The 15,083-nt window shown below is 42.8% G+C and overlaps 2 protein-coding genes across 3 annotated transcripts in view; both read right to left on the bottom strand.

Moving 5' to 3' along the window:
- Positions 1 to 6,908: 6,908 nt before the first annotated feature.
- LEPROT lies at positions 6,909 to 11,757 on the bottom strand. Its single transcript, XM_026037151.1, has 4 exons — positions 11,702 to 11,757; positions 11,470 to 11,545; positions 11,195 to 11,381; positions 6,909 to 9,797 (listed from the first exon to the last, which is right to left on the bottom strand). Exons 1-4 carry the CDS (start codon positions 11,715 to 11,717, stop codon positions 9,681 to 9,683), a joined length of 396 nt encoding a protein of 131 aa, XP_025892936.1. The 5' UTR covers positions 11,718 to 11,757; the 3' UTR covers positions 6,909 to 9,680.
- Positions 11,758 to 12,721: 964 nt separating this feature from the next.
- Positions 12,722 to 15,083, bottom strand: part of DNAJC6 (DnaJ heat shock protein family (Hsp40) member C6) — a 32,884-nt gene continuing 30,522 nt past the window's right edge. For both annotated transcript variants that reach the window (XM_026037137.1, XM_026037138.1), the window contains exon 19: positions 12,722 to 14,717. In XM_026037137.1, coding sequence (XP_025892922.1) covers positions 14,616 to 14,717 — 102 coding nt within the window. In that variant the 3' untranslated portion in view covers positions 12,722 to 14,615. The remainder of the gene's footprint in view (positions 14,718 to 15,083) is intronic.

The following is a 15,083-nucleotide window of genomic DNA, read 5'->3' as shown; positions in this document are numbered from 1 at the left end:
ATCCCAAGGGAAACACGTCCCCGCCGGAGCCCYTACAGAACTGAGCGCTTCGGATCACCAGGAGCAACAGGAGTGTCCGATTCCCCGCAATACCAGTCAGAAATCCCAGGACAGGGACATCCTTCTTTTTGTGTTTTTTCCTCCCCCTCTCCCAGATTCAGAGGAACTTTTTGCCTCTCCAAACAGCAAGTTTCCCACCTACTGATTAGATATTTCACCAGAAAGGTCTGCACCCAAGGTGCATCAAACAGGAGCCTAGCGGGGATCCTCAGCTCAGGCAGGTTTTCCCTTCGGGAGGGATGTATTTCAGGCAGGATCCACTTGACGGCAGCATCGTCTGTCCTGCTGCTTCKCCCGGAGCTACGTTACCATCCTGGGAAGTTCCACCTGCTTTATGGGGTAGCAGAATTGTTAGGAGCAGTTTCACCCCAGAAACACCCTGCCCATGTCTCCACCCTCCATAGGGATAAAGCGCCAACAGGAACAAGGGCCCCAGCCTTGGGGTGTTAAACCAGGGATCTTTGAAAGGCTGTTTATAGACAGGGGTACCCTGGTACCCCACACTTCCTGCAGGACATCAGTCACAGCACCAATTTGCCGCCTGCTTTGCAGAAACACGGGTATGAAAAAAAATCCATGAAGAGATTTCAGTTTTTCCGCCCGTTCTTGCCGCTGGGATCCCTATGGAGACACCGATGGGGCTGGCAGCCAGACTGGGGCTCAGCAGCGGGAATTGCTGCTCCTTCTAGAGCAGTTTGACTGCCACAGCTTGCATGTAGATTAGAGGCCACCTACATAACTAACATATGTTAGTGACCATTGGCCGTTACCACTGGCCATCAAATATAACCAATAAAACTGGTTTTGAAAGGTGTGGTTTGGGGTGAAAAGTTTTGATGTTTAAATGGGAACAAAACACCCTAAATCTCCGTCTCCAAGCAAAAGCACAAGCAATAACAAATGGCCTGTTACTTTAATTTAAAGGTTTTTAGACAGCCAGGGAAATGCTATCAAGCTAATGCAATTGCTACAAGTGCTACAGGAAAACACATATTGACTGATCCTCGTAATGAGTTTACCTACAGACTTCCTCATTACCTGCACATTACAAACAGATTTAGTGCTGAGAATACTATTAACTTTGGTAACTTCTAATGTCTCACGCCACAACTTAGGAGAGATGTGCACAATAAAAATGTTCACTTAAGCACCAGAGAAACAGGCCAAGAGCGATGGTTTTGCCCGTTGATTTACTTACACAAAACCTTTCTCAAAGAAACAAAAACAGTTCAGGATCTGCTTGGACGGAGCGATCCCCAGCACTGACGTCTCATTTATTTCTGTCTATCGGTGGAATTATTCTTGTCATTGAAAGAGCCAGATCCAGCAMTTTCAAAATGTCAGGGAATATTCCCTTGTCAGCAGCATTCACTGTGAATAAGTGAGGATGACATTAAAGTGAAGTTAATTGGGCCATTTTTCCAAGCCGAATAAGAAGGTATATGTTAAAGAAATATCTGGCAGCCTGCAAACCTTGAGAAACCATTTTAGACAAAGTTAACACAGTGAAAAGCAGTAAATCATAAGATTACCAGAGTATATGTTTTCATATACTATAAAATATCCATTAGCTGTTTATATTTCATCAAAACCCTTCCATTCCAGGCACAGCACACGGGGAAGAATATCTATAAAACAGAATATGAAAAAAAACCACAAGTATCCCAGATCAAGGCCAGGGAAAAGCTGCATTTTTAAAACTCCTTTTAAAAGTTTATTTACAAAGCCTTTAAGCCTTAGCACCAGGAAATTACTGCATATCTCACCACTGAAAGAAGGAAAGAGGTGATGAGCCAGCCCAAGCACCCTCTTCTGATCAAAAAACCAGGCAAGCCCCCCGGTGTTACATCAAATTATAGCACTGTTCTCTACCACGAGCTCATACAGAATTCACCAAACACACCAGGGGTCTTTCCATTGATTATCAGGGGATTTTATGTTAAGCCTTTAAGTGAAGAAGGTAACAGAGTTTGCAACAGATAGAATTGTTTTCTATGCACATGGTGCATGGGCAAAGCTATTCCTGGCAGAAATAGCACTGAATGCATTTAGCCCTTCTCCTGAGCACGGGTTGTGATCCGAGCATCAGTCCCCACACAGAACAGGTCAGTGTTTTGGAACAGACCTGCTTCTAAACTCCGATTGCCTGCCCCCTTTTCTACCTTGTTAGTGCTATCCACAAATGGGTGCTTGTCAAGTTTTACAACAGGAGACTCGCTGGGGCTCAAGCTCTCGCCTTGTGGCTGCCAGAGCTGACACAAACTCCCTCCACGAGGGTGACAAAACAGGAACCTTCTGTAATCCCTGCTGCAGGGGTCGGAACTTGCTTCCTTATTTCGGAGAAGGTGGAACTGCCAGTGGCGGGCGGAGGCTGGTTTGGGATTTGGCTGCCAAGGAGGGGACAACCAAGAGCAGGGAGGACCCCAGCACCAGGTCCACCCACAGCACAGCCAGGGAGGAGGACTAGACACAACCACTCGTTAGCACCTGCCCCAAGTGGGTGAAGATGCCTGGCCTCCTGTCCTGGGACCATCATTGGGTGGTAGGCAGCTCACCTGGCAAGCAAGGAACCTGCATCCATCCTGAGGGGTCTAAAGACATTGGAAAAATCTCAATCCTAGTTAGGGAACTTTGTGTTGCTATGAATGCAAATTGTCTTTAGATATTCCTGGCTTAGCAGACCCTGCTAGAAAAAAAAAATTTTGAAATGTTTTATCCCTAATGAGTATTCTTCTAACTATATAAAAAAAGAAACTAATGTATTTTTCTGCTGTAGATTTTAACAACAAATATAGGCCAAGAACTCGGTCTTTCTTCTTTGAATAAAAGAATAGAAACGATAGCATTCCCTAGGCTGCCTACGCTATATTACTTTGTACAGTCAAATTCAAAAGAGCAAACAGACTTTGTGCATGTGTATGAGAAATACCCCACATTTAAAACTCGGAGCAAGGTTCTCCCTCGAGATATATATGGCAGATTGCTTTATTATCACGTGCTCGCCTTCAAACACCTCAGCATGGTCAACAGCACGTGTACAGCCAGAAAGGAAAATCATGTCAGGTTGCAGCTTCTGTTTTCATGTTGGGCAAAGGCCCCCTTTCCCGTTGTATTATGGCACACCAGCCTTAAGCAAGAGTTAAATGAGTAACCAAATCACTAGCCCAGATTGAAGAGTCAAAATAAAGCACATGAACGTCAGGATCCRTCCTCTTATTCCAAGCACAAGCTTTGTGCAGTTTGCGAAGTACCTTTAACTTCTTCCCAAAAGCTCAGGCAAACAAAATCATTCCAGCAACTTTTTTTAATTAACCAGGGAAATGAAAGCAGCTTACCCAGAATGTTGGAAAGTAAAGTTCAAAGCAGGTGATAAAAGCCGGGATTCAGAGACATGGAGAACCTCAGCTGACCTCCTGCACCGTGCTGGCCGTAGGACAACGTCACCCTGTTCTGCCTCGAGCTCTCTTAGAGACAGAGCTCTCATTAAAATGAGCTGCCTTCTCCATTAAAGGATTTAAGTGAAGTTTATTCAGCTTGAGCTTGAAGATGTTTTTTAAACTTTACATATTCTAAACTACAAAAATGAGCAATTAATTTTATAAACATTCCAGGAAAACAGCAATTAGAACTAAAATAAAAGGCAGGCAAATGAGATTACTAAACGGGAAATCCACTTCAGCTGTTGGTGAAATAGCTAGCAAAGGGTTGCTAGCTAGGGTTTCAGATCACAGCAACTGAGAGGACTGCCGTAAACACACAAAGGGTAACGTTGAATATTTTAACAAAGACAGCAAAGTTACAAGCATATCTCTCAAAATGATCTTTYCTACATGCAAAGATTCAGAAGGGAGATTATATATTGTGCATACTGTTCTTCACTGTACAGGAATTACTTTAGTAAACACAGCCATATACCTTGTCTCATTTTTTAAATGATCCTCCTCCTATCATTTATAGAAATTTTATGGTCCATGCCCTGTCTCCTCCAGTGATCCTTGCTTCATAGCAAGGATCTTGCTTGGAGGTCCTGCCTTAAGGACAGGGAGGCAAGGACCCATCACCCTCATGGAAAGGAAAATTTAGACCAACCAACCAGTCCTTTTAAAATGGGCCATTCAGTGGAAGCAAAATCCAGAATATTTGATCAAATCTAGAACTGGTCTACTGGAAACATCAGCTTCAAACAGTTTGCTAAGGACCTCCAGGGAATCTTAGTCATGGAATACAAAGACCTGCAGCCCAAACAAGCCGTGCAAGGATGGGCACCTTCCTGGGAAGGGCTTAGCCATCCAGCAGAAACGAGCATGGCCTGAAACAGAGGACAAGCAAAATGGGTGAATATGTGAAGAATGTTACCCACGCTAAACTCATACAAATATTAATCTCTCTGTACAGTATTATCTCAAGAGGAAAGTGAACAAAATCCCTGYGTGGTTACAAGGAACCCTCTGAGAAGCCATAAAAAGCCATATCCTCAGAAGTCTGTGATGCCTCTAACTGCACTCCAGGTAAGTCTGCTCCCTAAACGGGCAGGCTCGTGAGAAAGTACCCTGTTTGTGGTCCAGATAATCTGCAATAAATACCAGATATTTTTTTTCCCCTCTCCAATTTTGTTCCCCAATTGAAGGAATTCTCTAGTCTAGAATATGAACATCATGGAATAATATCAGAGGCACATGGTGAAGAGATTCTTCCAGCCAGACCAGTTGGGGCTACAGGAACAGCAACTTGAAACACTTCAAGGAAAGTTCCAGTTTGACCATGGGTAAGACACCCGGCTACAGCTATACATTTTTTTTTCTATGAAGTTGCTGTTTCTGGGTGCGGTGAATGCTCAGAACACATTGCTGTAAATGAACTGCGTGCCTCTCTAAGATCTTGGGCCTGTCCCTATTCTGTTGCCTTCAACTCCACCTCTAAACCTTCCTGGAGAACTTAATCCGGGCTGCTCTAAAATCCTTCATCTGCTTATCAGCTGAAAGAACCTCAAGAAAAAAAACAAAAGCAGAAGTGGGTATACGAGCAAGACACTGGAGAAAGAAAATACCTAAAAGAACATCAATTTGGCCTTTAAAATTTAATCCCATTTTACCAACCAAAGGCTCCTCCTCTATCTTATGAAGAGGCACTTCCCTGTAAAGCCCTACAAGTAGGAACAGGTCATGGATTTGCAGGGACCACCCAAACAAATCAGTTATTAGTACCTGGTGTGCATCCAGCTTAATGAAACAGTCTTCTGGTCCGKTATCATAAACCAGAAATAATCCCTGCAGAGTAAATGATGCCGTATCCCCCAGATCTTGCTGTGTTAGCAGATGATCAGTATTGCAGAGATCATGCTAGGGCTTTACATAATTTTCAGCCCAACAATAAAAGTCAGCGTGTGGCTCCCTAGGACAAGTTTGTTTGGCTAAGCCCTGTGTATTAATGAGTTTACATTCATTTTACAGAATTAAAGTCTGTGTACAGTTCTAAAAAGTTACCAGAGTTATAGCTATTTAGGAAGATTACCGGCTTAAGGTCTGAAATGACTATAAAAATCAGTGCAAGATCCTTATTTACTTATTTTTTCCCCCCCAGCTAAGAGTTAGTGGACAGGGAAGAGGCCTGAGCAGTCACCAAACACCAGCAACACCAGCGGGTGAGGGATAGAGCGTATGAGATGCTGCATCCCGGGGATGATCCTAGCAAACCCAGAACCAAGCTACGTAGTGGCAGTCAAGATCCAGGGCTAAAAAAATCGAGAGTCTCAAGTCACTACATGCAGAGCATGAGCCAGGTTAGGCAGTGAAGGGCAATTCTAAATGTTTGTTTAGYAGAACATGGCAATGCCAGTAACTCACCGATTCAAAGCTCAAGCGTACTGACCTTCTCCACAGCTTGGATGCTCAATTCATCAAGCAGAAAGCACCTGCTCTTCAAAATCCAGACCCTATAGTGTTCTTTTATTCAAGTTGGGTGACTTTAAATTAATTAAGCTTTGTTTTCACAAGAAGCAGTGAGATCAGAACCATCCACTTAACGTATTTAGCAACTGGAGTAATGACCCAGAAAGGAAAGAGGTAGCTGTGATGCCTCCTGCATCCCTGCTTCCATCAGGGCTCACAGGGTGCCTCAGTCTGATGCTACAGCCTTTTGGAAAAGCACCCGCTCTTGAAATTGTCAACTTGCCCACACTGTTTGTTTTCTTTGAGCATCTTTAAAGAGATCAAAGGTTCAGCACGCACAGCTGAGTACAGAACAAGCAATAGCTGCAGGCTAAGTGATGATAAGATACTGGCATACTTGAATAGAGCCTCTACAATAGGCTCCAGTATAAAACAGCAGTAATTCCACCTATTGCAGTTAGATAATGGCTTCTGTTGCCCACGTTTGGATCTCAGCAGAGCTGAGTGGCCTTCCTGGTGACCCACAAGCCTGAAACCAAAACTGCCACAGAGCCAAGAGCCGCCAGGCACTTCTACCACGTCCCGAAAACGGGGTGACGCAGACAAGAGAGCACCTGGCAGAACAGCCCAAGGATCCTACAGCCCGAGCACCCACCTGAAGGGCTCATGTTACCAAAGAGCAATCGGGAGAAGCGAGCTCCACTGCAGCAAACCTCAGAACTGCTCATTAACCTCCCACCTTAGCCATTTCTATCAGCAACAAAACCATTATGAAGGACCTGGCATGCGGTTTCTCCAGCCTTTCCTCTGGTATACAGGTCTTAGGTCAGCTCTGTGAATGCAAGGAGGACAAATACTTAAGCATCAGGCATCTTTAATCAGCTTTATTAGACAGTTTAAAGAGGAAAAAAAAAGGAATATGCTTTAATTGCCATGTTTTAATACTTCTTCATTTCAACAAATGGACTATCATGGAAAACAGTGTTTACAAAAGTTACAAAACCTGCACTGCTGGATTTCAGAAAACATGGTTAATTGATAAAAAGCTTTATAAAATGCGTAACAGATTTTCAAATGATGATGAAACACAGTGATATTTCCAGGTGTATGAGTTCACAAAATCAGCAGAGTCTTGAAATTAAGGCACTTTGGATACATAGTATTCACTTCCATAGAGGAAAATAATYTCAGAAAAACCACAGTAAATCGCTACTGGTAGATAGTGACAGGATGTCCAGTACTGGCCATCAGAGCACCAGGTTTGTCTGAATGAGAAAAGCTCTTAATAGAGATTTTTTTTTTCTCCTATTAACATAGACGACTCATTCAAGCAAATTTACTTTTAAGGAGGCGAAGGAARAGTTCCATGATTTAAACCTTACATTAAATACGATTTTAGAAAATAACCATTTTAGAATAAAAGTCTCTGGTGAAAACTGCATGAAGTTCACATTAAAATTAGCACAGGTAGCATTTTTAGGAAAAAAAAAAAAAAGTGTTCACATTTCCATTCCACACCTGCCTGCTGCTTCACGAGGTACCCACCGACCCCAGATTTACCCAAAGGAAACACAACAGAATAATTAGCCAAAGAGGCAATTTCCCTTCAAGACTGTCTGTTCTAGTCCTTTCCATTTTCGATTGTCACGTGTTTTCTGCCAATATTGCAGCCTCCATCAGTCCCAAACACACTATTTGCTAACAGAGCTAGAATAGAGTCTATAAATACCTATTCCCTCATCTCAAGAAAAAATAATGGTCTCAGCTGTTTTTCACTTCCCTGTCTCTGAATGACGTTTGAGTGGTAATTTAATAGTTCTGTAGCCTTCTATTGCAGCCTTTGGTATGCAAATTCTAAGGAGTAAAAATACAAAACACCCTTTAGATCCCTAGAACCTAGTCCTGCAAATATATAAATATTTTAACAGGGGTTAAATGGAATGATCACCAATGACTTTCAACAGCCATACGCAGGATCGGGCACTTTATTTTTTGTATTATCGTGTCTGTACCTCACCGATCAGAACGAGAAATGTGGTAGTGTAGGACAAATAAGAGACTTCTTTCAAAAAAAAAAAAAAACAACAACAAAAAAAAAGAAAAAAGTCTATAAATGGAAGCTATGTTTAGAGTAAACAGCTCAACTGGTAATTTGAGCAAGTAATTTCCCTATTAGTGCTTTATAACAGTAAGGACAAATCAGTAGGGTCTAGCAGATTTCACCTGAAATCAGGAAAAAAAAACAAAACAAAACAAGACCTTTTAAGAGAACGTGCTTATGCTCAGCAYCTTCACGAGCATTTTCCTGCTATATCTGTGATGAACCATTAACACGCAGAAAAGCAAACAAACAAAAATGTGTCCTTTACCGTTAATTCTTCTTTTACAAGAATTACAGTCTAGACACACGTAGGAAATCCAGGTACTCAGCATTCCTCAGCACTGTAGGATTCACTCTCATACACAATAGGATATTCACTATACACCATAGCAATGATCACTTCATGCTCATTTTTCAGTGAAAGACTGAGTTARAGTGTCTGTTCTTCATCCCTTCTCAGGTTTCTGAAGTGTCCTCTAGAATCAGGGGTGTAYCAGAAAGCATCTTTATAAAGTCACATGCCTCCACTATTTGAAGGCTTCACCAAGCCAAAAAGAGTAATATATTTTGCTTTTACATTTTATTGTGCGAACATTTACTAGGATAATGCTATTTTAAGATAGTGTTTTCATATGATCTTTTCTCACAGACATAGAAAGCAGTAGTTTCAGTTAAGGATGTTTTAAAGCAGTAAGAGCTGAGGAGATACCAAGTCCTAGAGTTTCTGCTGTTGGGAATCTCTCAGCAGAACATTCACTTCTTCGCAATCCAGGTCCTTCACACATAAGGATACAGAGCTGTACACTACACTGCTATTATCACTGTCCTGAGATCATGGGAGCAGTTTCAAATGTGTCTTCTTTTGTGAGTATTTATGAAAGAAATTATTTCAGGTCTGAGCACAGCTAAAGGCATTAAATATATCAGGTAACTCCCCACATATAGCCAGAATTGTAAGTCAAATATAGATAAAACAGAATATCTCTACAGGAAAAAAAAAAAAGCTAAGTGAGCAGAATAAATTGAAGGGAGGATTTTTAAACAAAGTTACTATTTTCTTTTTCTTCCATTGTATGCAACAGGTTCTGGTATAACCTACATTTGGTTTTATATTATCCAAAAAAAAAAAAAAAAAAAGCCAAAGCTACAGTAGAAAACAAGTATTCATTCATCTCTAATCAAGGCAGAAAGATCAAGCAGAACAGTAAACACCACCATCTTTATATTGGTCTATCTTGATTATATTGTTAAAAAACCAACAGGCTGCTAACCAATGCCACGTGTGTCAATGTTACTGTGATTAAAAAAAAAAGGGTTAATGCACACAGTGTGAAAAATGAGCAAAACAGTTAATGCTTTGTAAACATATTTGTTGTGTACAAACATTGCAATTGTGATTCGGGCTTGTACTGAGCACATTTAGAAAGCTGCCCCAAGGGCCTTTCTCCTCTGCGTGATGCACGTTTAAAAAGCATGTTATGACCCAATAACAGAGGGTTACATGTGTGAGCACACACAGACCTCCCCACATGCACACGGACATACATTATAATATATTAACACATATACACAGGCAGAGTATGCATATGGTGATGTATGCTGTGAAACGTTACCCGTGTCAGAGCGAAGTCCTACCACTGCTCCCAGCTAAAGTCATCTCCTCGACCAAATACAAGAAAGAAGCCTAAAATAGTGAGGAAAATGACTGCGTTTCCAGCCAGGACCAGACCACAGGCTCCCCATTTGATCTGAAATGCAAGGAAATGAGAAATGCTGGGTTGTTTCATAAGAAATGTACAGGCCAGTTCTTTTTTTGCATGAGATAAATGAAATAAAATACCTCAGAAAGGTGCTAAAAGCCTAAATGAAAAGGGCAAACAATAATTTGTGAATGGTTGCTAATTGAATAACTACAGTATTAATATAAAATTTCAATAGATGGAAAATACTGTATTTTGGGACAAAGCAATTATCTTGCCACACAACCCTCTCACTAAGTAAAACATTAAATTATAGGAAAAGCTGGCGAAATGAGTGCTCACTTTTAATTACTGTGCCTCAGAACGAAAGTCTTTCAAATAAATTCAAGTAATGAACACGGAGAAGAGTATGTGGTCTTAAAGGTGGGTAGCTTTCTGCAGCTTAGTACCTGCCTAAGTTTACTTAAATAAACATTATTTTACTTCTAAAAGATGCTGCCAGGGATGGACTATAGAACAGCAATCTGGAGTGACTGCAGAATTCGAGTTCCCCCTCGCGGTCACCTCTGGTCCTGCCAATTCCCAAGCCTATAACTACTAAAGCAGCAGTGTCAGGGCATGGGTGCATTACAGAGGAATTGCGAAGCATCCAAACCAAAACTGAAAGAACAAGGCAAGGAGGGGGAAGCAAAAGAAGCCTAAAATGCCACGGGGTAGTTTGGGAGATGAAAGGAAATAGCTCTTTGCCTTGAAAGGGGACAGGGAGAAGGGAGAAACTAGGAGCACGGGGAAACTAGAAGGATTTCCTCAGGCTCAGGAGACAAAGCCTGAGCAAGAGAATACCTTAAAAACCATAACAGTCATTTTAGATGGCTGGCTTTGTATTTCTTAGCTGACAACACCTGCCAGCCGCCAAATTAGCGACGTCTTAAATACAGGCAGCAGACATTTGGGGGATAAAAATAAGGAAAATAGCAGATGAAGCAATGAGAAGTTTGACGATAGAAGCATGAGATGTAGAAGGAGATAATATGTGGTAGATAAAACACACACAACTACACACACTATATGTATGTGTGTGTGTGTGTGTATATATATATATATAGTCGGGGGAAAAGCTCAATGTTTTAGACACTGGAACCATTTGCTGGGTGTCAGACAGCAGCACAGGCAGAAACACAGATGTTAGTGGGGTGATTATTTCCATTGGAAATGTAGGAGTGATCAAGGTAAAGAAAACAACCAAGATTTACCTCCTTGGCGTATAAAAGGAGGGGGGGCTATACCAAGTTTTAAGGGGCCCTATACCAAGTTTTAAGGGGCCCTATACCAAGTTTTAAGGGGCCCTATACCAAGTTTTAAGGGGCCCTATACCAAGTTTTAAGGGCACATGGCAGCCCCGGGCGCCCGGCTTCGCGCAGGGCACCTCAGGGAGCAGCACTTACGGCCTCGACGCGCGCCAGGATGATGGGGAAGCCGAAGGCGGAGACGACGATGCCGGTGGTGAAGAAGTAGGCGAGCTCCCTGCAGGCGCTGCTGGCCGCCTCGCTGTCCTCGCCCACGCGCTTGGCGATGAAGTGCGGAATGGGGCAGATGAAGTAGAACAGCAGCACGAAGAGCGGCCAGTAGACGCTATAAAGGGGGAAAAAAGGGAGAAAACGATCAGTTTAGCGTGTTTGGGGKTTTTTTGGGGATAAAGGGGCCCGAGGCGGCGCCTCACCCGTAGTACTCCAGGGCGCAGCCCAGCATGAGGAAGGTGAGGCCGATGGCTCCGCTGAAGGAGAGCGCCACGAGAGCTGGAAGGGGACAGGGCAGGGGGTGAAGGGGGGATCAAGGCCGCGGTTTTGGGGGGGGTGTCGCCGTTGGGGGCGGCCGGGGGCGACTTCGTCGCCCCCGGCCGCCCCCAACGGCGACATCCCCCCCCCAAAACCGGTCCCCGGCGCCCTCGGTACCTTTGATGCCCGCCATGTTTCCGGGGGGAACGAGCTGCGCCTCGACGGCGCACCCAGCGCTGAGGTGGCGGCGGGCGTCTTCCGGCTGCGCGCGCCGGCTCCGCCCACTCGCCGCACCACGTGGGCGCCCGCCTTAAAGCGGCGGCGCCCACYCGCGAAGGGAGCCGGCGCCGCGCCGGGAAAAGGGCAGCGCGCCCTTTAAGGGGAGGGGAGGGGGCGCTGAGCGGCTGGTCGCTATGGTTACCCGAGGGGCCGGGCGGGGCTTGGGGCCGGGTGACAAAAACAAGCAGGAAAAAAAAGCTTAAAAAGCCAAATAAAGGTTGTGGCTTCGTGTATATACTGCTAGTGTATCCTAAAACAGCTATATATATTTATATATATTATTATATATATAAACACGGCATATCACGTGATTTCCTTCATAATTCTAGGKTTTAAAAATAAAGATTTTTGGTTTTATGGAGTGAAAGTTTCCTCCCCCCCACTCCTTTCCCYTTCAGCAAGCAAGATTGGGAATTCATTTTTTCCCCATTGCCCAATTTCTCTGTATAAATCAAGATTTTCCTGCCTTCGCGTCTCCACTCCGGAGCCAACGCGCTGAGGACATCAAAATAAACCAGAAAAAGCTGTTTCCAGAGCAAGTTAATTTGTGTACAAAGCGCAGATGCCACCCCACCCTGCAGCAATGACAGCCGCATTAGTCATAGGGAAAGGGCTGCACAAGTTTCCTTGTCGCAGCACTGGTTGCCTTAGTCCTAGGCCTGAGCTGTGCTTAARGCAGGACTAAGGGGTCATTTCCCCACCCCAAGCACAAAACATACCTGAATATGTTGATTTGAGCTTTTTAATGTATATACAAATATTTTAGACCAGTCACAATTTCATTGAGTATATACTGTATTTACAAAAATTACAAGAGTTTAGTCAAACAGTAAGCCTGAACATTGATAACCTCTGTCACTACCAGATATGACAAGATTTTTTTTTTTTTTAAGTTAACTATTTTGATATACATACGTCCTAATACTTTCATGCATCCATAAAAACATTGGGGATGGGAGTAATCAAAACATAAGYGGGGAAGGGTTGACAAATTTTAATGATGAAGTGGTATTTGTGAAAGTATGAGTATCCAGAGTTGTTTGCCATGACAAAAACCTGATACAAAGCTAATGTCGTTTTCATTATTAAAAAAAAAGTACATTATAGCAATGAGATCCTTTTTATTATTAGGCATAGGTCACAATATCTACAAATGTAAATGAGAAACAATAAACCAACAAATCACAGGAACGATTCACATTCCAGGTATCTCTTTAAATAAGACAAGCACATACTGGATCAAAACATTAATAAATAACATCCAGTTTGTTACTAGTATCTTAAGGTCTTTTATATAAAAGGAGACCTATGTGTTGGTTTCACATCTTCAATTAATGGTAGTAAATAGTGGACCAATACAACAAAAGGATGACTTTTATACAGAGAGTACTGTATTCAGACACACTGTCATTGCAGTAGTAGTTTCGCCACTTGAGAATTTAAGTGCAACAGCAAGTGGATTGTCTTTAAAAACACCAATTGTATAGACTCACATTAGATATCAACCTTTTCCTTCAACAGGAAGCACAAACCCTTTCCTGCCTGACCTCTGCCTTTCAAAGCTTTCAAATACAGATACGTGTTTGATAACTATACTGCTAGTTTTAGTTATCCTGCAAAAGGAGAAAGTCGGGAATTGAGGTGAAGAGAATAACTTGCATTTTAGCAAGGCAAAATAATCCAGCTTTAGCATCAGAGATACCTCCTTGTAACTGTAACTGCTTTGGACCAGTACAAACGTTGAGATGATCGAGTTGGGCTGTATTTACTGCTCCACAGATGCTGCATGGCAGCTTCCACGCTGGTCTGAAAGGTGGGGATGCAAAAAGCTGCATTCTGCTGTGAGCATTGGCCAAGTGCTCTGGAGCTGCTCAAGGCAGAGAGGGGATGCCAGCAAACTTCTCAGTCTGCACAAGGGGAAATATTACCCTGCACCTGGAAATCCACTGAAGCTCTCACTGATGCAGCAGGGTTTTTAATCATTGACACTTATTTGATGGCTTYAGCTGCTAAGGAGAACTTCATTTGAGATGTAGTACATGCTTATTCTTCACTTCTACAGATGAGGAAAATGATTTCTCCCACTAATTCCCCAAACCAGCTGTTTAACAAACAAACAAGGTGTTGTTTAATGTCAAATACTTGTTGCTTGCTTTAAAGACACTGTGCTGTGGAATTTCTTCTGCATGTTTCACTGATGGGCTGTGAGGTGAAGTACAGTATTAATGCATAAAGCAGCAACAAGCTGCYACACTGATCTACCCAGGATTCTGCTTTGTCTCTGTTCAGGCATACTATGTTGAGCAGCAAATGGCGACAGTTAGAAGGGTGTCTAAACCATGTCTGAGCACTTAAATTTGATAGGGTTTGATCCAAGCATAGGAAGAAAGCACATAAAAGTTTGGGCTTCGCCACCAGTGACTGAATTCAACTGAAGTGTTGCCATTTCACAATTCACAAAATAGTAGAAAATTCAGCAGCTACACAATGTCAGAGACAAAAGAATTCTGCCTTTTCCAGAATGTGTTCCTCTCTCACCCCACTTGAATCTACAGAGAGGGAAAAAAAAAAGTTACAAGAAACTGTAACCCTGTGGCTCTCACATGGCAAGCCACATGGCTAGAGCTCCCCTGAGCACAAGATTCTCGATACAAGCATAAGGAAACCTTTGTCTTGTTCTTCATGATAAGTATTAGGCTCATCATTTTTTGAAACATCTGAATTTCCACCACAGTTTGGTTGATCTGTGACATTTGTGACAAGAGACTATACAAGCACTAGCACGGGTCTGCTGTAGAAACCGATAAAATACCTAGTACAAGGGTTTTTGCCCTTGGTTTTCAAATTCTGACCAGGCATCATTTAGCTCCATAAATATCATCTTTGCATATTGTTCGTACGGCTGCCCTGTAGCCTGGAACAAAAACAGAAAAAAAGATATCACATCTACTGAGGCAGACGGCATAAAAATGACATTAAGAGAGTTAAATTCTCAAGCAGTTAGTTCACTTTAAGCAAATGGCTTTGAGTTATATTTGACAAGAATGTCACCTTTTCTGAGGGCTGCTTACCGGCTTTGTAGTTTAAAAACATCATCATACTTCAGCTGCTCAGCTCCTCAGAGCAGATAACCCCCCAAGTTTTTGGTAATGCACTACAGCCCCAAGAGGGGATAAGCGCTTTTAATCTGAGCTTTGCCAGAGGCATTCTGCTCAGACTGAATGACAGAGCTGTCACTTGACCCATCTGCTCGATAAAAGCAGCATCCCTGCAAGGCTCG

Source organism: Nothoprocta perdicaria, unplaced genomic scaffold, assembly GCF_003342845.1.
Source record: "Nothoprocta perdicaria isolate Ctin4 unplaced genomic scaffold, notPer1 scaffold_191, whole genome shotgun sequence".
Lineage (NCBI taxonomy): Eukaryota > Metazoa > Chordata > Aves > Tinamiformes > Tinamidae > Nothoprocta > Nothoprocta perdicaria.
This window is presented reverse-complemented; position numbering and strand designations above follow the sequence as displayed.

Excerpts from the sequence above, each read along its gene's own strand:
- LEPROT (XM_026037151.1), bottom strand. Across the intron at positions 11,382-11,469 it reads TGCGCCCTGGAGTACTACGG|CGTCTACTGGCCGCTCTTCG; the intron begins GTGAGGCGCCGC and ends CCCCCTTTATAG. Across the intron at positions 9,798-11,194 it reads TCCTGGCGCGCGTCGAGGCC|ATCAAATGGGGAGCCTGTGG; the intron begins GTAAGTGCTGCT and ends CTTGCATTTCAG.